Raw genomic sequence first — 25,662 nt, forward strand, 5'->3', positions numbered from 1 at the left:
TCGACATTTCCAAACCACGTGACCCGTGTTTACATTTTCTCTCAGCTGTTTCTTTCTTCCTTCTCTCCAGCACAGCGTCTCGCCGTTACCACTCTTTATTTTCCCCAACCAAACCACTAAAGTTAGCTCAGACAAGCAGTACTTAGTCTCTGGAAGAGGCTGTYATCGTGTGAAAGTGGCTTTCACTGACCGTCGCATTGCACGGTGCATTCACTTGCAAGAAGTGAGTAAATGCGACACGACATTGTGAGTATCTTTGTTTTCCTTGTGGTTAAGTTCCGTGTGTTTGCGTCTTACCTGGTTTCATTTTTCKGTTCGGCTGCAATTATGTCCAGTTAGTGAGGACTTGCACAACAGAGTAGCACCGTTGTGTTTGTGATAGGTTGTGTGTGTAACGGCAGGATAAAGAGCCGAGCTTATCTAACCTGCTTTGTCTCTGTKTTGATGATGGCGTACTCGGGGCCCACCAGAAGCTAACCTTAGCCAGCCCCAATCACACAGCTGTTTTTACTCACCTTCTGATAAAAAAAAGATCCTAGCCTCCGAGCTAAAGATCGTATCCACCATGGCATATACAGGTTTTATTTCTCGATGTGAATATCAGGCTGTTGAAACGTGKCAAGGGGGGCACTTTTTTCTGTCACAAATGTTGACATGATCGAAGAGGTTCCGGAATTTTATTTAATTATTATTTTTTTGTTTGTTTGTTTTGTTTTTTTTTAAGTTCTGTGTTGGATTTTTAACACCGCTATTATCAGAAACCCGCAAGGTGTAATATGTAATTCGTTTTAGCAAACCGATTTTGTGAGTTGCAAGCAGCTAAATAATGGGGTTAATCGCACTGCAGAAAGCTGGCCAGCAACTGCGTTTCAGCTCGACAAGTGGGAACAAAAAAACTGCATGAATGCTCAGCCGCAGCACAAACTCTCTGTATGTTTAACAGCAGCTTTATTTAACGCACGACTCCCCGTGGGTTCATCACTATCAGACACGAGTGTTAATAAGGAAGAATGTTGGCTTTTACRGGCTGAAAAACATTTCAGGAAAACGGTGTTGTTGTTTTGCTCCGTCGTCACACGCAGTGAAGGCAGCGTGTTCGGGCCGCGGATTGGCTGAGGCACAACTGTCTGTGTGGCAACGGGATCACGTGACCAGGCGCACTGTCGATTGGCTTCCTCGGGTGTCAATTGACGTGAATTCAGATCTGTGCATCTCACCGCATTTAAAAAGTGGGGGACCCCCCCTTTTTAAATGGAGCTTTCTTTGCTAACGTAAAAAATAAATTAAAAGAAAAATAAATAAAATGTAGCATTTATACGACTATATACGATAGTTAAAAGATGATGTAGGTATCTCAAAATTATGAGAACATATCTAAATATAGTTGAGATAGAATCTTATAGAGTTTCCTATCTGATTCAAGTCTGTGCTCTAGCTGAGCCTCTCCAACATGTTATTATTCTGGTAATAAAAAAATGTGATGATAAAATTAAGATTATTTTAAACCTAAATCTGCCTGGTCTGTGATTGATTTTGGTACTAACTATAGTTAAGTCATAGAAACAAGCATCTTTCCTGTAAGTAGCATTGCACTTTATAACCTTGCTACAGGTGCTACCCTAATAATTCAAGATTAAGCTCAATTTACACAAACACTGTAAAAGTTTTATTGAAGTAACTAATTTCAAAACAACTAAAAATGGCCACATAGCAAAGAAAGGAATGTTTTAGGACTGGAAAGGGCAGAAAGTAGCGGATACAGACAAAACATGTAAAACTGTAGAATTTAAATGGGGCATACATTCTTTTGACCGTGCAAATTTATATTGTGTTGTTTGTCATAATTGCTAGTATAATGTAATTCTGTTGAACATTTTTTAGTGTCTGTACCTTTGTACTACAGAGACTGGTGTGTGCTGGTTTTAACAGGAAAAGTGGTGGTTGAGGAAATTCCCTCAGTGAAGTTAACTGCTTAAACAGGTTTCGCAAACTTGTAAAGTTGGAGAGGTGGGCAAACTACTTCTATGCAAGTTGGTACACCTAAAAATAAATGTTTGTTGACTAATTGAACATGTTTTATTTTGACATCACACTTGCACTGAGATCTATTACTGTATGTTTATGCACAATGCAGAGAGAAAATTAACTAAATTTGATTGTAGCTTCTATATTTGAAGATTAATGACTTTGCATACATTTGTTAGAACGATACCTAATCTATTTTGTTTTTTCATGTAACATTTACGTAAAGAAACAGAGCGTTGGGTAGAACTGAAATTAATTTTGAATACACAGTTGAATGGCTATTGGAAAAAAAAGGGGAAAAAAAGTTGATTTTGAAACAAGCAGCAGTGTTTATCCACCACAGAGCACTGAAAGGATTTAGTCTGAAGATGGTGCTAAAGCTAAAGTCATTATGGTAAACATTTCATAGATTCTCATGTGTAGCTCTGGAAATGAAGGCAATAACACGCAGGCTACTTAAAATACAGCAAAATCCATCTCAAATGTCTGATTTGTTGTTGTTATTGATATTCGACATAGATCCTAAACAATCTGTAGACTGTGTAATAATTGAGTTGCACAATTAAATTGATATTTTGTCACATTCATATTGCTTTTACCATATAGACTCCCCAGACTATGTGCAGCACTGGCTGCACAGGGAAGGWTGAAAAGCCGCCCTGCTTGACACTCCATCTGGTTGGAACCATAAATTTGCTCCCTGTACAATATAGGAAGGTTGATYATGCTTAACACATTTGTYCTCCTTTTGACCCTGCAGGGCATGTCCAATTGTCACAATCTGAGAGCTTTTAAATCTTCAAGACGTGTTAGTTTTCTGAAATGAATATTAAGTATTGGGGTAAAGGTTAAGGCCTAAGAGTGTTAATCGCAAGATTATTGCAGTACTGCATAAAACCATTGTGATTTATTTTAGCGAATTGTGATTAGTTKTGCGTACTTAACAGGGATTGGATTGTTAGGGTTTGATTTACAGCGTCTTGATGTGAAATGAAACATCTGAGTTGTGGGGAAATTTGATSTAGTGGGTGAAAAACTGAAGCACACAAACAGGAGAATGCAGAACTGCTTACTGCTTTTCATTTATCTAAATTAATAATATGGCCTAGMTTGGTTTTAGCATCTATAATAGGTTATGTGAAYATGATGTGATTGTAATTTTAAAGCTTTTGAAGTTTTGTCARATTTGCTTATGATATTTGCATTCATTAGCCATTGAAAAATGTAGTTGCAAAACATTTAGCAACGATTGCAACCTGAGCCCTTTATAATCTAAAGTACAAACAAGCCAACAACCCCTGACAAAAATACACAGAAGTCCTATTCTTGGTTGTTATTTGAGCAGTTGTTTTAGTTTGTGGCACAGTAATAAAAGAAACAGTGTGTAATCATGTACTAAATTAAACTCTGGTTTTTAAAGACTATTTAAAGTCCTTTAGGCATGACCTTTATTCATTATTGTAACTTTGCCATTCAATTTTCTTAATTTCGTTTTTAATTTACTTGAGATTACAACTACTCTGGAGTTCAGCTGCCTTTCCTGAAGAAAAAACAAATGTTTTTTTGTCCTCCACACTTTGATATCCTCTGTGGTGCCTAAGTGCTTGCTTGGATGGACTTGCTCCAAACCAWCTGGAAGGTCTCATATTTTTTTGCGAATCAGCCAAGTTTAACTATTCATTATGGTCTGCAAACCCTCTTTTAACTGCACTTTCATGTTCAGAATTAGACTTGTGCAGGTATTGGTTTCAGAAAGGCAAATTGCAGAATGATCTTTCCCAACTTTGATCCCACAGTGTTTGTTTTGCTCAATAGATCTCAAATTTTTACAAAGCTAGAATATTTTGTCAGCAAATAAAATTTCCGCGAGACGTACCTTTTYAGTTTTATACTACAGAAATAAAACTGACTGCTCATTTGATAAAAGTAACGATTTCAAGCGGTTTGCCAGRGTGTGTACATTTTGTGCTATGTTTTGTAATGTGCCAAATCTAAATTTGTTTTTATAGTATTCGCAGAGATAAACTGATCTCAAGAAATGACAAATTAAAATASAGGCATAMATTTTTTTAACAAAATGTTTGCCTTTCTACGAACTTGTCACATTTACAATTTACATAGTTCCAGCTGTACACATGGTTTTCCCTCATTCTTTTAAAAAGCAGCTTCTCACAGAGTTTAATGTTAAAGCTGCTGTTTTACCAGGCTGTTCATTCTTCTGGCTTATATGATGGGAGAAGATTATTTTAAAATTATTATTAATGGGCCGTGTGAAACAAAACTGTAACCAGAGTGCTAAAATGTTTAATTAAATTTGCACCTTATGATTATGTCAATAAACTTGAACTTAATAGGCAACTGATTTTTTTTTTATATACTTGCATAGTAAAGTCTATCACTKCTCTGGTAGGCACTGTGCCTTACAAGAATATTCGTAGCTTTTGAAGTTTCATTCATTTTGCTGTTTACATTTTACACATTAGAACACATTAGAGTGTATTTCATTTTGATTTTTGTTATAAACCCAGTACAAAGTAGCACATGCAGTAATTATAAAGATGTCTATGAGCTCTTGGGGGGCCCAAGTGTTGATAGGTGTCCAGTATGTGTGGCTGAACGATATTAGGAAATCACGTTTGTTAAGTATTGCAATTCTGATTTTAGTTGTGGTAAATTGACGTTTCCCTTGACTCCTCACCATGTTGCTTCCAAATCTCTCTGTGACCTTTCAGCATCTGATGCTCTGCCACCTTTATTATCCGTGGGCTTCTTTTTAGTTGGACTCCATCCAACAGGCTGAAAATATAACTTGAAATCAAAGTGTTAATTTCTGACACTCAACCTTTTGCAGCCAGAAATTCTAAACATTCATTTGCAATATTACTTATTTCCCATGATATTCATCTTGATTAAATATTGTGAAGCCGTAGTCTGCAGTTGTGCCATGCACTTTCTAGTTTAAGATTATGTTTGATGCGTATAGGTTACAGCTTCATAATCTAACCCTTAACCTCTTCACAATATTATTCTTGACCTGTCTGSTGTGTTACTTGGTCTTTATGACATCCACTGATGTTCTATGACATATCTCTTCTGAAGTCAATCGGTTACAAAGGATTTTATTTCGTCGTGAGGCTTGGCACATTTATTTGCACAGCACATTTCAGCAACATGGTGATTCAAAGTACTTTGCATGACCAAAACACAAAGATGTAGAGTGAAACAAAGTTCAACTAAAGGCAAAAATTAATGATTTTTCTGTCATGAATACAACACAAAGGCAACTCTAAACAAATGGGGTTTAAAAGGAGCTCAGAGTTTCTACAGTTTTTCAGTTTTCTGGTAGTTTATCCCATATAAGAGCTGCTTCTCTGTGTTKGTTTCAYATTTTAGGGATGGAGAGTAGACCTGAGCCATAAGACCCGTGTAATAGATTGCATTCCATGCTTTTCAAATCCTTAGAAAATCAAATGCCATTTTTCTTCCAYTTCCCAGTTATGCACCACTTTGTGTTGGTTCATCGTAGGAAATTCTAATGAAATGTATGCAAATGTTTGGGGAAAAAAAGTCAATTGATGTGTGTCTTTGTAAGCTGCTGTACATACTAAAGGGATCACAGATTTTAAGCTAGTCATTGTTAAATATATCTTGAGACAAAAATTACAAATTTGTCTCGAAGGAGAAAGCAGGAGTGAGTTCTGTAAGTTTACTATAAGAATAACACAGTAAGCTATATTATTCTGGGATTCATCTCTGCCATATCATTTATGTTGAAGAAAGTGTGCTGGTTGTCAAACCCAGAGGTTATGCATTTAATTTATTTTCTTATTAGCGTAGCCTTATCAATTTTACTTTACACTTGATAAGGAAACACASTGTCTGGCGGTGTGCTTCCAGTGTGCTGCCCAGACAGGCCTGTGGTATTTGGTTTCTGCAGGCGAGMCGCTAACTGACGATCTGTTACACGTTTCTTCGTTCTGGGCGAAGATTCTGGGTCACATGAGCCAAGCATGACCTCAGATGGTGTTCGAAGTGTCCCWGTACACAACTATGACATCAGCTGTGTTTCTACAAGCAAAGTTGTTTTGTGCTTTTATTTGCCACGGTGCTGTTTTAACAAATGCTTTTCTGTACTTCCTAATTTGTGCAAAGGTGTTGATAATGACCCTGTTTCAACAAGCCTGTGAATTATCAGAGGAAGGACTRGAACATCACTCCAAAGCATTTTTGCTGGAATACCTCTCKTGACCCAATTTCTTTTYTTTTTTTKTTCAATGCCTGCAGAGGAAAAATTGGATGAAAAATGTTCTGCTGTGTGTCCAACAATGGGGAAGAGAATCAATGATTCTTTTTTGCCTGGGAGAAAGAGCCAAAGGAAAATTACCTCACTGGGCCTCACACTACAAAGTCACCTCTGATTTTAATCTTTATTAGCTGAGTCAGATGTGAAGATGCTGAGGAGGCAGAGAAGGAATTCAAATCTTGTCTCTCTGAGCTGCATTACRAGCTATAAATGTTCATTTTGGGGRAAAAAAAAAAAAAAAAGYCCATATCTGTGAGAATTGTTTTGCTTACATGTCTTGAGATATTTAAGTTTTCAACATATCTTTTCTCTTCTTATTTATGAATTTGTGAACTTTCAAGGGCTCATTAAAGGGCCAAAAGCTCCAGAGATCATACAAGACATTAAARGTAGCAAATCTGAGTACGAAAAAAATGAACAAATGTTCACAAARTGTTACCAATCTGAAGCCAACYATGTCAACTCTGAGTCATTCTGCAGACATTATCTGCCCTGAGCAAAACCAGAACCAGTGATTTTCACACCTGAATATCTRGCAGGTTGCATCAAATAAAAGCACAGCTTGACTGAAAATGAGAAATATCCTGCACACTTTCCACTTTAGGCAGTATTCCTTAATATTAATAAAAATGGCTTTCATTTCCTGGGTCCAAACTGCATTTTGAAATTGTTTTTTTTTTGTTTGTTTTTTTTTAAAGAAATTTAATTACAAATTGAGTAAATAAATAAACTGGAGAAAATAAGAACAATTCAGCTCCCTCTAAGTCGCTACGGTTTTACATTTCTGATGAAATAGCAACTTGAGATCTCATGTAAAAAAATAACATGCAAATAAAATTKATCAAATAAATCATAAAAAGCCTAATTAATTGTCAAATCACARCAARGGGGAATGCTTACAAACTTCTGATCTGAACTACACAGAGAATATTGTTCTTTAGATACTCAGTGGCRTATGAATGTGTTAATATTATTTTTGTARCAGCAGATATTTTGCCTTGTGACTGCTGGATGTGCAGAGGTTATAAATTCCATTGATGATGGCTTTGTTTCATTCCTGTAAGTCACATCAGCAGGTCACCATGTATTATGGAGTGGCTCTTGAAGCCAAATTGAGTGAAAACCTCATCAAAGTTATTAATTGCAGTTGTGCTCTTCCTGCTGTGACATGTGAAGATCTTAGGGGGGGGCATGGAAAATTCATCAGCCAGCTTCTTTCAATTGTTAATTTTTCATCATCAGACAGTCTTGGCTGTGCATTAATACATCCCCAATAAGCCTTTCAAATCTGCATCTTACTAGTTAACCTAAAAAGACATTATGTTTTTTTTCTGCAGGGTTTTTAAATAACACAGCTACAATGTTTTTTTTTTGTGTGTTTTTTTTTTTCTTAGCTTTCTTGCTGCTCGGACATGAGCCCCATCTGAAGTGACACTCGACGACTCGCGTTGGCAGGACCCCCTCAGCCAGCGTAGATATCCATGCCGCTGTGAGGAGGACTCACTCAACCTGTGTACAAGTTCAGCCCTTCCGTGTCTCTTCACTTTTCGCCATGGGGGGAGCTGTGAGCGCCGGGGAGGACAACGATGACCTCATCGATAACCTAAAGGAGGCGCAGTACATCCGCACAGAGAAKGTCGAGCAGGCCTTCCGAGCCATAGACCGAGGCGACTACTATCTGGACGGCTATCGGGACAGTGCCTACAAGGACTTGGCGTGGAAGCACGGAAACATTCACCTGTCTGCCCCGTGTATATACTCTGAAGTAATGGAGGCCCTCAAACTGCAGCCAGGCCTTTCCTTCCTTAATCTGGGCAGCGGAACCGGTTACCTGAGCACAATGGTTGGGCTCATCATAGGTATTCTTTATGCAATTCTATTTCAAGTGATTGCTTAACATGTGGGATTCTCTGACCCTTTACAGGTTCGGCTTAGCGGATCAGAAGATCATGAAAGAGTTTGTTTATTTCAGTAGTTAATTTCAAAATGGAGAGCTTCTATATTACATAGATTAGTTACACACAGTGTTTATTTCTGCAATAATGACATTTGGTTCAGGTTAATGAACACAGTTTCTCTCAAAATCTAATATTTTATGGAAACAATAAAAATGTTGTTTYTTTAAAACAGAAATGTTTAAAACTGCTGACTCGACAGGGCACTGAAGACATCAGGTCGGTTGAATTTAAGKTTAAAGTTGCTGGAGGACCGTTGTGAAGTTTTCACAGTCAGAGTTTATTTCTGGAACCTTGAGATCTGCTGGTGTTGGTCCAGAAAAGATTATTTCATTCTCAAGTGACACTTGGCATATGTCCATACTTCCAAAAGTTATGCCTGGTTTATTGACTGTAGCATCACTGTGCTTGATGGACCTGCAGTGCAAACTCTTCAAATGTAAACACTCTGCAGAGTGTTGTGAAAAGGAAGAGGAGAGACACCAGACCCAGCAGCAAGGAAGTAATTTATGCATACGGAGTTCTACAGGGGGTCTGTACAGTATATACAGTATATACTGTACAGCCCAATAACATACATTTCAACAGTGTGGCATTTCTGCATTTAACCAATTTTCTTTGTTGGTGGTGTGTCATTTTATCATTTTCTGAAAAACTGAAATTACTGATTAATTTACTGAAATAAAATAATCGTTTATAATGTTACACTTTGTTAAGATTCCCCAGTGTATAATCTAGCTAACTCGGCTTTTTGAAATCTTAACTTATTGTCCAAAAACGGAGAGCCTCAAACATTTCAAGATTGAAGACCACGAATTATTAACTCCTTTGTTTTCTTCTCAATAAGGGACCTTGTTGAAATGAAAAGCCCATAGTTTTTGAAAACCAAGTGTCCGAGTGTGTTTGAGATTAAAGCATTGTTTCTGTGTTTATTTCCCCCCTTTTGTTTCTGCTTCAGGCCCCTACGGTGTGAACCATGGAGTTGAGCTCCACAAGGACGTTGTCGAGTACGCCAGACAGAAACTTGATGAATTCATTAAGAATAGTGACAGTTTTGATAAGTGAGTAAATGCTGTCAGAGCATTCCTATTTTGTTAAGTGTCTTTGTTGTCAGATGCAAACTGTGAAAGAGTCAGTTTTTTTTTTTTTTTTTTTTTTAGCGCCTTACTGTAATCTCTCCTGAATCTCTGACGGTTGCCTAGCAAACAGTTTCAGCCAAGAAGCTGCCCAGAACAAAACCACCCACGTAAATACTCTTAAAACAGATCACTGTCAATGTGGACAAATTAAACACAAATGAATGTTAATAAATGGCTGTAGCTCAGAAGATGGAGAGGTTGTTTCTCAGCTGGAGGGCTGCTGGTGTGCTTTACAATCAGAAGGTTGCAGCTGGTTCGATAGCCAATTTTGCCAGCTGAAGTCAAAATGAAAACCACTTAACTGCTCAAACTGTTTCTCATTTGGAAGGTGTGTTTGACACAAGTGTCTAACTGCGGCTGTTCARTGAAATTTCTTATTGTGAGGCTTAGTTATTTGGCGTTATTCAAGTGCAAACAGTGATTTTGTGAAATAGTTTAACCTCTGCCAAATTTGCACAACAAAACAGCAGGGTATGTTTGGGCACAATAGAGTACCTTTCCACCATATGAATGCATTCTGTTATAAAGTCAGTTGTTAATTTTATTTTTTTTAAATGATTAATAACTTGTTGGGTTTTTTCTGAGTGGTAAAGATCTACCAGCTGCTGTAAACTAATGCTTCAATTTTAATCAGTGAATCTACTTCTGGGTTTAGTTGCACACCTTAGGAATCATCTTTAGTGTATATTTATTTGCTCCTTGTACATGTGGAATTTTAACACAGAAATCAGTCTTTTAACGGTTTTTCACAAACAAATAGATCCACAGCTACTCAGCACACTTGTGACCTTGATGTCTGTCATTTTAAAAGGAGCTGCACGTGACACCTTTTCGTAAAATAATTGCGCAATAACAAATTTGTCTTTAAATGGTCCACATGTGATTATTTTAGCCAGGGATATCTGCAGTGTTTTTGCCTGTAAAACAACTTTGAACGTATTATCCTCTGTTTTTTTTTTTTTTTTTTTTTTTTTTTAACGAGCCCACTGGTTTATAAGCATTACATGGACATACGATATTCATACCCTGTGAACTGCTATCTTACTCTTTGTCATGTAGCAATCACATAGATGTCTGCCTGAAACGGCAGCTCATGCTAAAAAAAAAAGCATTAATCAGGCAAGCAGCCCAGAGAAATGTGGTAACTCTGGAACAACTGCAGATGTTTACAACTCTGGTTGGAGAACTTGTCTGAAACTAGAGCTTCACAATGTATTGAATCACAGTTGTCATCGCGGTTTCGACATGTATAATGTCACAGTCGCAAAGGAGTGCCTGGTTGCAATTTCGTGTAGGGCTATAATGTTTCAAGTATCACACATTTACACCCTGCATGTCAGTATAATATCTGGCCAGTTGGATAGATGTTTATTGGCTGATGTAGATTTTAGTGACCAAAGACTCATAGGGAGAAATGGGACTATTGTKATCATGGAAGAAAAATAAGAGAAGTAAGTGAGGGAAAAGTTGGGTGAATTGTGTGAATTTTTCTTTTTTTCTTTTTTTATGTTAAGGAATTYCAAGCACATAAGAGAAAGTTGTTTGTGCCAGATGTGTTTTCACTGCTAATGTCTTGTGCTAAGACATATGTGCTATTGTAGTGTTCAAAATGTAGGAATATCTGCAAGATTTATATTGCTGTAAAGTTTGTGGTTCTTTATTCGGTCATAAATGTCAATTGCTGTCCTTTGTGTGATGGTTTATAATGTCCCTGAGKTTCTTTTTATTAGACATTTTTATCGACATATCAAATCTCACTGTTTCTTCCCTCAGTTTTGTTTTTGCCTCTTCAGTGCCTGTTGCACAAAAGATAATGAACACGCACTGYGAAGTCCCTAGAYGATGCCGGCTCTATTTGCAAATGGGCTTTGTCTGAATTTCAAGGGCCTTTGTCCATTACAAGTCTATTACTGCTGATTCAGACATTTGCATTCTCACTCATGAATTGTTTAGAAAACCTCAGGGCTGCGGTGGATGTGTGAAAACACTCATGTAGCCTTGCTTATTTCTGTCGCTGTTTACAAATGCGGCAGTGAAACTGACTGAATGACAAACATGTTTTCCCTGACTGTATTTGATATGTTGATTATTTTTCGCAGGTTTGAATTCTGYGAACCTGTCTTCGTGGTGGGGAATTGCCTTGAAATCTCAACGGACAGCCATCAATACGATCGCATTTATTGTGGCGCTGGAGTGCAGAAGGACCATGAAAATTACATGAAAGTACTGCTCAAAATTGGAGGCATACTGGTGATGCCTATAGAGGATCAGGTAAGTGCTGCACGCAATGGCACTGACACAGAGTTGACACACACACCAATTGCTATTTAAAATTCAAAGCGTATGGGAAAACAAGGTAAAATAGCTCTGACCTGCAAGACTCATTACGCAACTTTCTCATGCATTATTGAGCCACGGCGGCCCCTGGATTTCAACAGCTGTGCTGCACACGGTGCTGCCAAAATAGCATTTTATTTAAAATAGACGTTGTGTTGGTGTTGACACACCGTTGGGGCGTAAGAAAGTACATGGGATGTTTTGATGTTTGTGTGGCAAGGAACCTTTGGGATCACAAAGGGACTCAAGTAAAGCAAAACTTAATTTTGACTCTGGTAGATTTTATTACCCGAGGTTGTAGTTTTGTTTAGTCTGGCTCTCTGGGTTGTGCAATGTACATCCAAGAAGACTGAACCAGTTTTTAAGCTGGTTATAATAATAASATGTTTTATAACTTGGTCATTAAAAAATAATTTCATTTTAAACAATTTATTGCACCGTAGTTAAGGTATTAAAATGTAAAAAAAAAAATCAGCTAGACAGTCTATATAGTGCCTTGAAGAGGTCTTCTGGGATACATCAAGACGAGAATGCAGCTGTTGGCACCATTCCCTTTTTTTCCGTGGCATGCTGGCGCCCCTACTGCTGCAAGTAAAAGAATCTCACCAAGCAGCCAGTAGAGYAGTCCACACTTTCCACACCTAAAAAGCAAAACAAACAACCAACCAAACATTAAATTAAGGTTTGCACTTTATGCTCATCATATAAAAAAAATACAAACTTCATGAATGTGTCTGCACGGTTCCCTCTGATGACACGTCAAAGTTCTGTTTGGTGCCGATAAACTGTTGAAATACTCATTGTTTTCTTCCTCCACAACGAGGTTGAAATTGATTTTTGAGTATTTAGGGAAAATCCGTAGATTGTTAGGAAAGATGTGATTGAAATGGCCAGGAAAATACGGCCTTATGTGTGTTCACATCGAAATGAGCCTTTTCAGATTTACGATGAACCAGCTATGTTTGAAAAGTCTCGGAGATCCTGAAGAAACTTAATCTGGTTTAAATGTTAAGAAACAACTTTTGGCATTTTGTTAAGTGAAGTCGATTTAAAGTTGGCCCATTGTTCAATTTCCAGATGTTTAATGTAAAGTTTGGGGGAACAGAAAAGTATCAACACAATGAAATGAATTTATGATTCAACAATCCAGCAAACTACAGAAAATCAAGGTTTTATATATTTTGTTGCTTTATCCAGTGTTGTGCTATACACATTTATCYTTAATATGATAAAAAAAAAATACAAACCATAAACATATTTTTTAAATGCCAAATTAAATTAGAAATTATATTAACATTTTAAAATAAYATTTTGCACGCTGTTAACATTTCTTAGGAATTAAAATCAAGAATAATTTGGAAACTACAATAAACTTGGAAAACTGCTATCTGTATTTGCTTTGTATTCCTAAATAACCAAGACCCACTTATTACTGAGGAAACAACATTTATAACAAACTGCAGATCTATGTAGGATCTGAACTTTTATCAGCACCAAGCTGACATATTTTCTCCCCTCCTTCTTGTCTGGGGCTCTTTYTTTTTAAATTATTCTTCAAAATGGACAAATGTGAAACCTTCAAAGGACAGGGAAGGGAAGAAGTGTGCAGAAGAAAACTAAAACACTGTAGGAAAGTCATCACTGGCTGGTAGATTGCTGCTGGAATAACCAACATCTGTAGTTCCCTCTTCTCATTTAGTTTTTTTGTCAGGATGAGGAATCACTTCTGTGGATTTCATTATGAGCAGATTTTTTTTTCTGGCCAAGTACATATATGAAACACTTCTGAATCCCCCATAAAGCATCTGTCATTTTAGCTGAAGCCCTGACTCAGTAATGGTAAAAGACATCTACAGTATGATGTGTTTACGCAGAAGAAAAATGTGAATTATTAAATGAAGACCTTGTTTCATACGCTTCCACTTTGTTTTATGAAACCCTCATATCTTTTAAGTGTCCTTTAGCAATGAATGGATGGACTTTGACATCTGGCCTCCAGGTGGTGGCTCTATTAGCTAATAAAAGATGTGTTGTTCCATTAGTGGCACAGCTGGTAGCTGGAGCTAAGGAGGTAGAACTCGTGAACGTCAACAACAAGATTGAATTTGTACAAAGGAAGGAATGCGATGTCATGTACAGCACCTCTGTAAGTCAATAAGTCTTATTCACTACAGCTGCTGCTTTGAGGTAAACACTTAACTTGTTATTGTCAAAAATAACTCAATTTYTCAATCTAGGTTAATAGTTTCTGAAGAACTGTCACCCTGCAGAAGGTCATTTGATATTAAAGATCTGAGCTGTCGTATATCTGTCTCATCCCGAGAGCTATTCCTGACATATCAATCTGACATTAAATGACAACGTTAGTGATGTGATTGGCCATCTAATAATAAGCCAGAACCACTGCAGAGCGATGCAACAGTTTTCTTATTAATACTAATTGATTCTGCTTAATAATTTTGTTTTCATTTCTGGCACCTGGAAGAACGAAAACATTTCAAACCTTTCATATATGTTGTGTGTATGTTAATAAAGATAAAGCAGATGTGTCGGGAAGCTCATGAGCATATTTTAGATTTGTTCACTTTGCAGAATACATTTGTGCATTAACAGCYGTAACATACCACTAGGAAGAGWAATGTAAATGCATACAGTAAATCTACAGCACCCTACACACGTAGTTCTATGCATTAATATTTTACTGCATTTACATGATATTGCTTTGTTAAATATTTATGTAATATCCCATGGCATTGTTTCAAAATCACCAGTGCCACAATTACTTGTTTCTCCAAAGATTCCTACAAAAAGTAGCGTAGCTGAAACMTTTTTGAAGCATCTAATTTTTTAATTTGATCACAGAGTCCAGGCTTGTTTCATTTTAATCTATACTCCTGTTTGTCTGCTGTATAAAAATAATGTCCAAAGACTAATATATCAAAATGTGTTGGACTAGAATACATGTGGCAAACATGCGACTGTGATAATAATAATGTTCATAATTCTTTGTAGTTTTATTTTTGAATCGTCTTTTATTCTTTTGTTTATGCTTATTTTACAGACATAACTTTGTATTTCCTCTGTTTTCTTCAGTATATTTTGAACAGGTGACTGTAACAACAAATTTCCCCCCTGAGATTGATAAAGCATTCTAAGAAGTTGGAAAATAATAACCAAATTAACATTGTCTAAATTAATATGTAATATAATTTACATATAAATCTTTGTAAATTAATGACATAAATTACATTTATGTCATTTATGTCATTAAATGTAATTTAATGACATAGTAATGTAATAAATGTAATAAATGTAATTTATTACATGTTGTTTTTTAATTACATAAATTACATTTATGTAATTAATTTACATAATTACATTAAACTGTTTAAACAGTTTTAAACAGTTCAAATATTACAGTTTTAAACCGCTGTAATTGTAGCAACTAAGGCTGGACTTTGATCCAATTTTATCTCAACACGACACGGTGTAGCATGTTAAACATCTGCACAGCTCACTGCAGAGGACTGTTACAGAAAGCTGCTAAGTCTGCAGAAGAMCTATTGGGCACCATCTACATGCCACCCTGTTATTTGGGTGACAGAAAAAGCATTTTTTTGTCCTACCATCACAAACATAAATGGGTAAAATTTTACAAACACTATTGGAACTTCAGCATCTCAGCAACTTCAGCATCTGTGTGAAGTTCCACACACAGTCTTACATTCCTAGATAAGACTATRACATTTTTGCCACACAATGTGGAAAAGCATCCACCATTGTTGAGAATGGTGGATGTTTCATATTACTGTGAGTTGGTTTTTACCTTCCGTGGAGCCTTATTAGTGTGTATAAATACTTTGAAATACCAGGATATTCTTAATAAAAAAAGCTGGTGGCCTGGTAAAAAAAAAAAAAAAAAAACAGGTTGCCATTTTATCCAGTTTAATGATAGTCCAAATCAGAAATAGTTCACAAGAAACTCAGACACGAAGGTCAGGTTTTAGTTGTCTGCAGTAGCAGCAAATATTCAAGGTTATGTTCCTGATGACATGCAGAATGGAACTTACACACATGCAGTGGTTTTCAATGGCAATTAAAAATTTTCAGGATGAATCAATTCAAAACATTTTCCTGATATGATGTAACATCTAAGACTCAGATTAGTAATATGTTAGAGGGTAAAATTACAACAAATCTACGACCACTTGACCGCATGCATCATCTTTAGAACAAAACTTTTGTAACTTTTGCATATTTCTGCATTCAGTCTGACTTGGCACTATTTGCACACTCTATATGGTGGAAGCCTTCGTAAACATATCATGTTGTGATATGTTTATGGTGTAGGAGTGAATTGTCCTACCTGATTCTAGATCATGATTTAGGCATAATTTAGTGTTTTTTGGGTTTTTTTCAACAATAATTCAATTTTTTGTGTGTATATGCAGCTGACCCAGATAACCAGAACAGGTCAGAGCACGTGGGATAGCAGGAAYATCTTGGCGGTGTCCTTTGCCCCCTTGGTCCAGCAGAGCCGAGCAGAAGGAGAGAAGCCTGACACTGTCCAGCTGCGTGAGTTTCACTGCCTTGACAACAACAACAACAAAAAAAACTTGCCTTGAAGTGGAAAACTGGCTGTATTTTTTTATTTTTTATTTTTTTTAGGCACAGTGCATTGAAATTGATTGGAAGCGATGAGTCCTAGAGCAGCGTGATACCGTACTTGTTTTGTTTTATGAGATGTGCTTGCAGCTGCATCAGGAAGCCACTTTACTCTTCTCTTGAAACACTGGAGCTCAGTTTCCTGTCGCATTCTTACTTGTTTATGCTGACCTAGTTGAGAAAATGTGGTGGTAGTAGTAGCAGCAGTTGTAGTGTGAAAAATTCTTTGTTTCTTGTTTTTTTTGTGACACGTTGTCCTGAAGCACCGTGTCATCCCTCTCTGTCCTCAGCCCCAGTGACCGTCCGCAGCCTTCAGGACCTATCTCGCATTTACATTCGCCGCACTCTCCGAAACCTGGCGAATCAGGACAGTCAGGGGAAGGGCACGGTTCAGAGGGTTCCCCACAAGCGCAAAAGGAGGCGCTGTCGACGGCGGCGCATCAACACCTACGTTTTTGTGGGCAATCAGCTCATACCCCAAATGGTGGAGAGCGAAGAGGAGGAACACGCTGAGGAGGAACAGAAGGAGGCGGCGGCGGAGGAGGAGGAGGAGGAAAGAGACATTGGTGACATTGAAATCATCAAGCAAGTGAATGAGCTGAGAGAACAAATACTGGCTCTGCCTCTGCCAGAGTCGCTGAAAGCKTACTTGCTGTATTACAGAGAGAAATGACTGATTCACTCGATGTCCGTCCGTAATGAGTGCTCTGCCTGCTGAAATCCTGTTTTCTTCACCCTTTTTCAGTTCGATGTAGCATTATTATCACCTAATCTCAAAGGCAACACTGTAGTGGAACAAGATGACATAATGTCAGATAATAATGTTTTGATTTCCATGGGTGTTCGTTTCTCTTGACATTTTCTTTTTTGATCTGTATATAAAAATATGTAAAAAGTATCCGAAATGAACATTTAGTTTCAGGAAACCGTTTTGAGATACAGATTTTATCAAATCAGGATGTCTGCAGATATTATGCAGATAAGAACTCTATACATGACAAAAAAGAAAAAAAAATCTGTTCTTATGGTTTTGTTAAAATATGATCATACAAAACTGAAAACTTTACTGCACCTTTTGTAGAAGCTTTAACCTGCTGTCACTATACGGGGATTTAATTATATAGAAACATGCTGAATTGCAAATAAGGCCACATCTGATCCCATTTTTCAACTAAAGATTAAAAACTTCTTGCATACTCATGAATGGGGGGGAGAAATACTTATCTTGTTGCATTTTATACCTTTCTGCTAAAAAAAAAAATGGATCACTGGAAAGATGAAATCGGTTCATATATATTTTCTACAGGGCACATTTTAATGTGAAGTTTTCTAAAGCATGCTTACATTCTTGTGGGTTCTCACTGCGAAAAACTGACATGTTATTTGATGCAATGTAAGCTCTCTACTCTGTTGTCTTTTCTCAAGGATGCATTTAAATAATATATCAGCATGGTAAGGAAATAAGCTACAGATGTTTATGGATAGTTCACGGTTTCAGAAAGGAAGATGTTTAATTAATATTGATTATATTATATATATCTGAGGTGTTTCTAGGCACCGTTTTACATGTTCTGACTGATCGCTGGAGGTGATGTCCCAAGTGATCAGGTTTAGGAATATGTCTTAAAAAAAAAAAATCATAGGAATTTAAAGGGCATTTATCATAATTTATTTTTTTCCCTTTTCAATTAGGCTAAGGATTGTAGCTCTGAATAATTATATTAAATTCTATGACTAAATGTGAAAAAACAAAACGTTAAAAAACAGCAAGCATCATGCAGCACAGAATGCAGCCACAAGTTTGATTGATCTAGTGTTTGTAACACTGAGCCTACTTTTAACAAAATAAAATAATTCTATAATTAAGAAAGTTGGCAGCAGCTAGTTTAAAATAAAAAAGAATTAATTCTGCCCCACTTCTGACCAGCATTGTCACTCTTATACGCTCTTCCTTCCAGCAAACTAGCTTATTTTATATTGGTGAGCCATGCAGTGAATGTGCAAGTCTGCCTTTTCTTCACACAAATAGTCTGGGTTTTACTTGTGATGGTTTTAGCTCTCTGTAGTGATGTAGCTGTTGAAACGTTATACTGAAGATGTCCGTCTTGTAAACTCTAGAAATTCACCAGCATTTAATTTTCACATGCCGTTTAACCCTTAAAAGTCACGTCAAGCTAATGCTATCCATGTAGTGAATGGAGAGGGAGTTAAAATAGCAAAGTATGATCACATTGCGGCTGCCTTTTGGCTCAGAAACTGGATGAACATCCTGAAGAACATTTTTGTTTTGTACACTTGAAAAGTAAAGCGTGTTTTAAATTAAACAGTTTTCACTTGAAAACTTTGCTCTCAGCTACTTCTTAGTAGTCTGGCTGTTCACTGCCTGCTCAAGCTGCATTATTACCCATAGATGAACTTTGTAGCGAAAGTGCTCAGTCCATCTTTTTGTTGTGCTACCAATCGGTGGTCATCTATTCCCATTAAAATGTTGGTACTTTTATACAGGAAGCATTTCATGTTTACTGTACCGCTATACTTGATCAGGCACTGCAGATGCAGGTGATGCGCCGTTATCCTTATAATGTACTCACTTCCAGTTTTACAGAAAAAAATGCTTTACAAATATGGGTTAGTTTTGAAAAACCATGTAAAAGCTGATGAGGATTCATTTTTGTTTCATGGTGTTGATAGCTTTCTTTTTCCTTGTTTTGTTTGCTCTATGATACTTGCCCTTTAAAATTATTATTTGGTTCCATGGCCTTGAGTCAAGTTGAATTCTGTACAGTGCTGATGTTTTTTTTTTCTTCATTTTTATGTTTTTAATCAAAAACAATGCAAAATCACAATTGTTCAAGATTTTAATGGCTTTTTTATCCTGGACTACAGTTGTGTCCAACAAAGCACCTTAATCTGCAGTCCTTAAGTAAAGAAAATATTTTAAAAAAGGTACCACTCTCGGCTATAATTGGGGACTGGACTCATTGTAATGTAAATTCACCTTTAATTACAAGGCACCCCAAGTACTTCCCTAATAGCGGTGGCTTTTAAGTGCCAATGTACCCCTGCATCATTTTAGGATTTCTGTGAGCTTCCTGGCACAGTGAATTATCTAAACAAAGACGTTTTTGTACAAAAAAAGAAAAAAAAAACATTCCACATTGAAAAACAGAACGGCGCCGGCCTGACATTTATAGGTTTTCCTTATGCTTCACTGTCGCACAGTTGGACAGTCTCTTCATCTTTCTTTGAATGAACCTTTCGTATTAAAAAAAAACTAAGTTGAATGTTGTTGATATGAATTTTCTTCAATATAAAAGTGATATAAGCAGTATATATTGTTCTCATATGATTTTTTTTCCATCTAGTTTAATTTGCAGTTGACTTGTTGTAGCACATCCCCTTTTGCTGTACTGTATCTTTCACACTGGGAACTCCACTGCTGTCTGCTACATAGAAAATATTAGCTCTCAATTTTAGTCTGATATACTGAAAAATAGTTTTGAAAATGAGCTTGATCTCTTGTAGATTTTTTTTGTGCGTGGGGAGGTGATTTCTATTTTCAGTAAGTTTATTTTAATTTGCTTAGTTTTTAAATGTTCTTGACGGATAGTTTTTAGTTTAGCAGCGCAGATTCTTATCTTATAATTACCAATAACAACCAAACAGTCCCATTTGATTYGCACAGCCTCCATTAAAATTCACATGATGCGTCTGAGCAGCACAACTGTTGATATACCATAACCTGAAATGTAATTGCTAATTAGTGAGCGACATTGAATCAGGCAGACGTACAGCTGAGACTCTGAGGTCGCCCCTTGCACCAAAGTTAATGGGATGGCTGTGATTACATTTAACGTGGACGAGATTCGACTATTAAAACTGCTCCCAGTAAAATAAACAAGCTCGTAACTTGCCCTGCACTCTCTATTTTGGATTCTTTTATTTTTTCTTCTTTTTTGTTTTTTTAAGCCAAATCAGTCCAGCTTCTCTTTGTTAGGGGCGATGGGTTGATTGTTCTCAGTGTGTGCAGTTCATTTTGAAAATGTGTTGTTTCATTGTAACTGTGTGGCACAAAAATAAAGGTCACAATCACAGTRCTTGTCTTCCAGTCATTGTAATGCTTATACGCTCTTAATGTTATGTTCCATGGGAGCTGAATTTCTTCAGACTTGTTAGCGAGGCGGATTAGAATCAAAAGAAGATCCCGTTGAATTTTGTTTCTGGATCCTGATTGCTYGCAGAGTACATACAAAAGCGTTTCCCAGAGCTTGCGTATATTGCCTGGTGGGGATACTTTAGTGAAAGGCTTGCAAATAAGAGGACCGCTCATCCAAAGAGCCTCAAACTCGACACTGATCCTTTAAAGTGTTGAGAAATGCACCTGCCAAAAAAGTGAAGCAGATCAGACAAACAGTTGTCAAAATAGTGCTTTTTATGTGCTCAAACGTGAAAAGCTGCTGCCTCAGACGGGGGATTTGCTGAATATTAAGTGTATGGGAGAATTGCGCTGAGGTGACTGACAAAAGGCAGATGAAGAAAAAGGAAGCAGAGATTTCCTGGTTGTCAGTGGCAAACAGCATCTTTCATTAGATGCTTTTAAAATTTTTATGTGTTGAGGTCAGGCTCGGAGAAACCCTGACAAGGTCCTTGGGAATGTTTCTCATAAAATACTCGGGAGAGACCGTGGGAGTTTGTTTTAAAGGATGAATGTTTTCTTTTTAAAAGGATGCCATAATGGAAGTGTGCATATTTAATTTGACACAACAATATCTTAATAGAAGCTGAAAAGTGGTTTTTCAGTACTTGGCAAAAGTATATACCGCTTAAACTTTTTTGTTTTTTCATTTTGCCACATTACAACCACACACTTCAATGCATTTACGCTGTTTTTATTTTTTTGCTGATATTTTTTGTGACAGACCAACAGAAAGTAATGCATAAGTAGAAGAAGGTAATGGTTATTAATATACGTTTTACAATACAATTTGGAAAGTTTTTTGATATCTTCACGTAAATATTTTGTGGATCAATTTTAGCTGCAATTTTCATCTCCACTGTATTATGCAAAATAGTTTGAGTTCAATCAGACTTTATGTCAGCATCTGCCAATGCCAACTGGTTTTGACATAGATTCTTAGATGAATTTAAGTCTGGACTTTGACCCACCGTAGCTCTGGGTGTTTTGTTTAGTCTTGCAGGAAGGTGAACATCAAGTCTTCTGCAGCGTCTCTCAGGTGTCCTTCACATATTATCCTGTATTTAGCTCTTTTGATCTCCCCATCACCTTTGACCAGCTTTCCTCACCCTGCTGAAGAAAAAAAATCACCACCACAGCATGATGCAGCCACTACCATGTTACATTGTAGGAATGGTGTGCTCAGGCTGATGTGTAGTGTCAGTTTTCACCATAGGTAGCATTTGACATGTAGTCCAAAATAGTTGATCTGACCACAGCACATCCTTTCTACTTCTGAAGATAACTGAATACACTTTATTCATGGTATCATAGCGTAAAGGGATATTTTCACTTCACACTTATGCACTTAAATTCCAACAAAGCACATAACAATTTGTGGTTATGTGAAAAAGTGTGGAAAAAGTTCAAACAATATAAGTATTTTGCCATGGGATTGTATTTGAGTAAAGTAAATTCACTCATGACTGAGCCGTGATACAAAAGTTCTCATTTATTGATTTATTTCACTGCATATCTGTTATTAAAACATCTGCAAAAAAAATKTAAAATAAAATAAAGTCAACCTTACCCTCTAGGATCCTGTGTGGCACGGTTATTTCTTATCAAGATTGTTTTTAAAGCACAAAATCATCACACAGACTTTCTTTGCATAGACTGCACCACCGCCGCTTTCCATCAGACGCCTTAACAAGGCTGCACAGCACGAAAATGCTTTGACCCCTTTTAATTTGCTATCCTCCAGAGTTTCTCTTACCCAGGGGCCGCCTCCTCTGTAAATAGGAGGTAAGAGTGTGAATAATTACTTTAATTGACCTGAACTCTTTGTGATTATGATAGTTTAGCTGCCACTCTGCAGCATTTACAAACAGTTTGAAACAGAGACAGGTTAAAGGGAGTAACTGAAAGCATTTTAAGCTAGGATATTGGATATTTCTGTTTTCCTCCTGACCATTTCTCATTAATGTAATATTTACAGGGTAATCTCAAGCAACGATAAAAAATACGCCATGGCTGATTTTATACTTGTAACTGGTTCAAAGAGTAAATGACAAAGAGAGCATCAGTGTATGAGCTTTTTACCTCTGGCACACATCAAATATTGAATACCTTAATGCCAAGTAGTAGTGACAGTGCTTCAGGTTATGCTTTATGGTTATCTGAGTTTATTTAAATGTCAGTGTTTATTTACATAATTGTTTTGAGAAGAGATATTATAAACAGAAATTGATTTTTTTTCTTTTGTTTGTCCAATTAAGGCTGTTTAATGATGAACTTGATGTTCAAAGTCATCTTCTTTCTCCACCAACCAAATAAGCAGCAATAGACTTTCAGCCAACCTGTTCAGTGACCCAAAAACAGATGTAAATGGTAAAACGGTAAATGGACTAAACTTATATAGTGTTTTTCCAATCATTTTGACCACTCAAAGTGCTTTAAACTAGAGACACATTCACCCACTTGCACTCACAAATGCTAACACGTTTATACACCGATACGCAGATCGGTAGATGTGTTTGTACTTCACAATGCTGAGTGTCAGGCAAGGACAACACAAGAAACAACATACATTTCTCTCACCAGCAATGTTGCTTTTTAGTTATAGGTGGACTCTAAACTGAGGTAAATAAATCTGACTTTAAATGAGTCTTGAATTAAATTGTCCGTTTAAAAACACAAAAACACTTAAAATGAGTGTAAACTCTTCCTATAATCCAGTCAAAGCAATTTTTTTTGTCCTTGAACAGGTTCACATGTTTTAGAAAAAAGTGCTTTTTCATATTTTTAATTCCAGAGACTAGATGCATAAATCATGGGTACACACACACATGCGTACGCACGCACCCCCCCACACACACACAAAAAATAACATACATATTCCTTCACCTACTTATGCATTGAGAATGTTGAGCCGGATTTTTCAGACCACTTGTTTAGAGAGGGATTTAAAACAGAAATGAAAAAACTGTGGAGATAATTTACCATGATTGTAAAAGGTTTTACTAGAACAGAAATGAGAACTAATTATCTGAATACTATACTATGCTGAATGTATATATCCCACATAGAGGGCTTCCTATAAGGGTATATAATCATAGTACAAAAAAGAAGTTCTTGTACATATTTTTATAATTATTGAGATTTTTGCAATAAAGCAGAAACGTCCTGCTCAGAAAAGATTATCTAGTGATAATGTGTTGTTTGCCTCAATATTTGAAAATAAGACTTTTTATGTCATCATACGAATTTAACTGTGGTATTGTGTTCAATACATTTAGTTGTTTTGACATAAAAGATTTACTTTCTTGAGATAACTTTAAATAAGTTTGCAATCATGAAACAAAAGCAAATGAAGTACATAACACGGACAGATTTCTAAATGTGAAAATGCCCCATTAAGAAACATCTGACTACTGTGGTACCAAACTGAAGTGTCATGACAGTGACAGTGAACAATGAAACTAGGAGTACTAAAATAACCATCTGCACCATAATCAATTAGTTAGTTAGGTCAAGATAAAAGAATATTCAGTCTGTAATCTGAAGAAAATCACATTTAAATTAATAATAAAAGCAAGTAAATCCATTATTTCAAGGAAATGCATGTTGTTCTTGAGGGACAAAGAAATAAAAATGACTTGGTTTTCTTAAGACAAACGAATATTCAACTTGTGACCTTGGAAAAAATCACATCCAAATTAGCTTGCAAACTAAGATAAGGCTGTTATCCCAAGAGAAAATCCCACCTTATTATCCCCAGATGAAAAAAAAAAAAGTCAGTTTGTGATGTTAAGAAAATCCCATGCTAATTAATAATCTTAAGTAAATTTGTACTTAGCTTCCATTAAAATGAAGGGTTTGGTAGTCTAGATAAAGTAATTCATATGCTTTTATGAGTACAAACCCACACAGCGATGAGTGTGCGCATCTTTATGCATCTAGCCCAAGATTCTCAGTGAAGTTTCACAGAAAAAAGACAAACTACTGAGGGAAATTACCAGCAGTTTCTGTTTGATGTGATAATCATGTGGTTGTCTGAGGCTTGAAAGAAAGACAAAAACCCATTTCATGTCCAACGAGTCGCTCTCAGAAGGTTTTCAAAGAAGAGGTTCAAAGTCAGGTCCAAAGTAATTCCTGAAGTCTTCAGAGATATCAAGTGTAATACTCACAAGGAGGTCTTTTATTCTACTAAAGCGTCCAGTTACCCACAACACACATAGGCTTGATCCACGTTCAGCTGTCTGTCGTCTGAGGCGATTCTGGTCTTTTAAAAGAAGTCCGGAGACAGCAGCACCTGTCAAGTGGTGTATTTCAGTTTTGGAGTCTGTGAGTTGCAAGAGAGGCTGGACAGAGAAGGAATCCCAGCAGTCGTAGCGCTGCCCTGGCTCTCCACAAACACTGGGTCCAGACAAGCAACTTTGGCAGCAAAGAAAGCGTGAATACAGTGAAGAACAGCAAAGAGGTTTGAGAACTCCAGCTCCTAAACGAAAGCACAAAATCAAACATTTACAGTTAAAACCAGATATTTACACACACACTGTACAAAAGACACCAAATACTATTTTTGAAGCAGTGTAATGAGATTAAATCACTTTTACTATTATTCTTTATTGTTTTACTTTTAGGTCAGTTAGGAACATTAAAATCATTTTCCAAGAGCTCAATGTCAGAATAATAACAAGGACTTGACAAAGACATCCACAATTTTCTCACAATAGTTTGGTGGAGATTTGAACCATTCTTGCTGAGAAATCTGGTGCAACTAAGTGAAGTTCGTAGGCCGCCTCACTCACAAGCACCTTTTCTGCCTACAAAATTTTAATGGGACCGTGCAGGGTCCCATTTAGGGTTTTGTGATGACCACTCTACAAAACACTATGTTCAGTCATYTGATTATTCTATCAGTAATTTTAATGTATGTAAATGTCAATTTAAAAAAAAAAAGAGTCATAAATAAATTATCTGAAAGATTCTATTATATTATTATATATTTAGGAATAAAATGAATCATTTTGGTAATCTTAAAATCTAAAATGGGCAAAA

The 25,662-nt window shown here is 36.6% G+C and overlaps 2 protein-coding genes across 4 annotated transcripts in view; one reads left to right on the forward strand and one right to left on the reverse strand.

Annotated features, from left to right (window-relative positions):
* pcmtd1 (protein-L-isoaspartate (D-aspartate) O-methyltransferase domain containing 1) lies at nt 1-20,520 on the forward strand. Of its 2 annotated transcripts, none has more exons than XM_008434257.2 (6): nt 1-246; nt 7,723-8,187; nt 9,242-9,344; nt 11,522-11,693; nt 16,211-16,334; nt 16,715-20,520. In XM_008434257.2, exons 2-6 carry the CDS (start codon nt 7,881-7,883, stop codon nt 17,095-17,097), a joined length of 1,089 nt encoding a protein of 362 aa, XP_008432479.1. In that variant the 5' UTR covers nt 1-246; nt 7,723-7,880; the 3' UTR covers nt 17,098-20,520. The 2 variants fall into 2 exon arrangements, with proteins under 2 accessions (XP_008432479.1, XP_008432480.1); XM_008434258.2 differs by having other exon boundaries at nt 1-223.
* Nucleotides 19,768-25,662, reverse strand: part of sntg1 (syntrophin, gamma 1) — a 61,824-nt gene continuing 55,929 nt past the window's right edge. For both annotated transcript variants that reach the window (XM_008434259.2, XM_008434261.2), the window contains exon 19: nt 19,768-25,099. In XM_008434259.2, coding sequence (XP_008432481.1) covers nt 24,917-25,099 — 183 coding nt within the window. In that variant the 3' untranslated portion in view covers nt 19,768-24,916. The remainder of the gene's footprint in view (nt 25,100-25,662) is intronic.

This window comes from Poecilia reticulata, linkage group LG17, assembly GCF_000633615.1.
Source record: "Poecilia reticulata strain Guanapo linkage group LG17, Guppy_female_1.0+MT, whole genome shotgun sequence".
Taxonomy (NCBI): domain Eukaryota; kingdom Metazoa; phylum Chordata; class Actinopteri; order Cyprinodontiformes; family Poeciliidae; genus Poecilia; species Poecilia reticulata.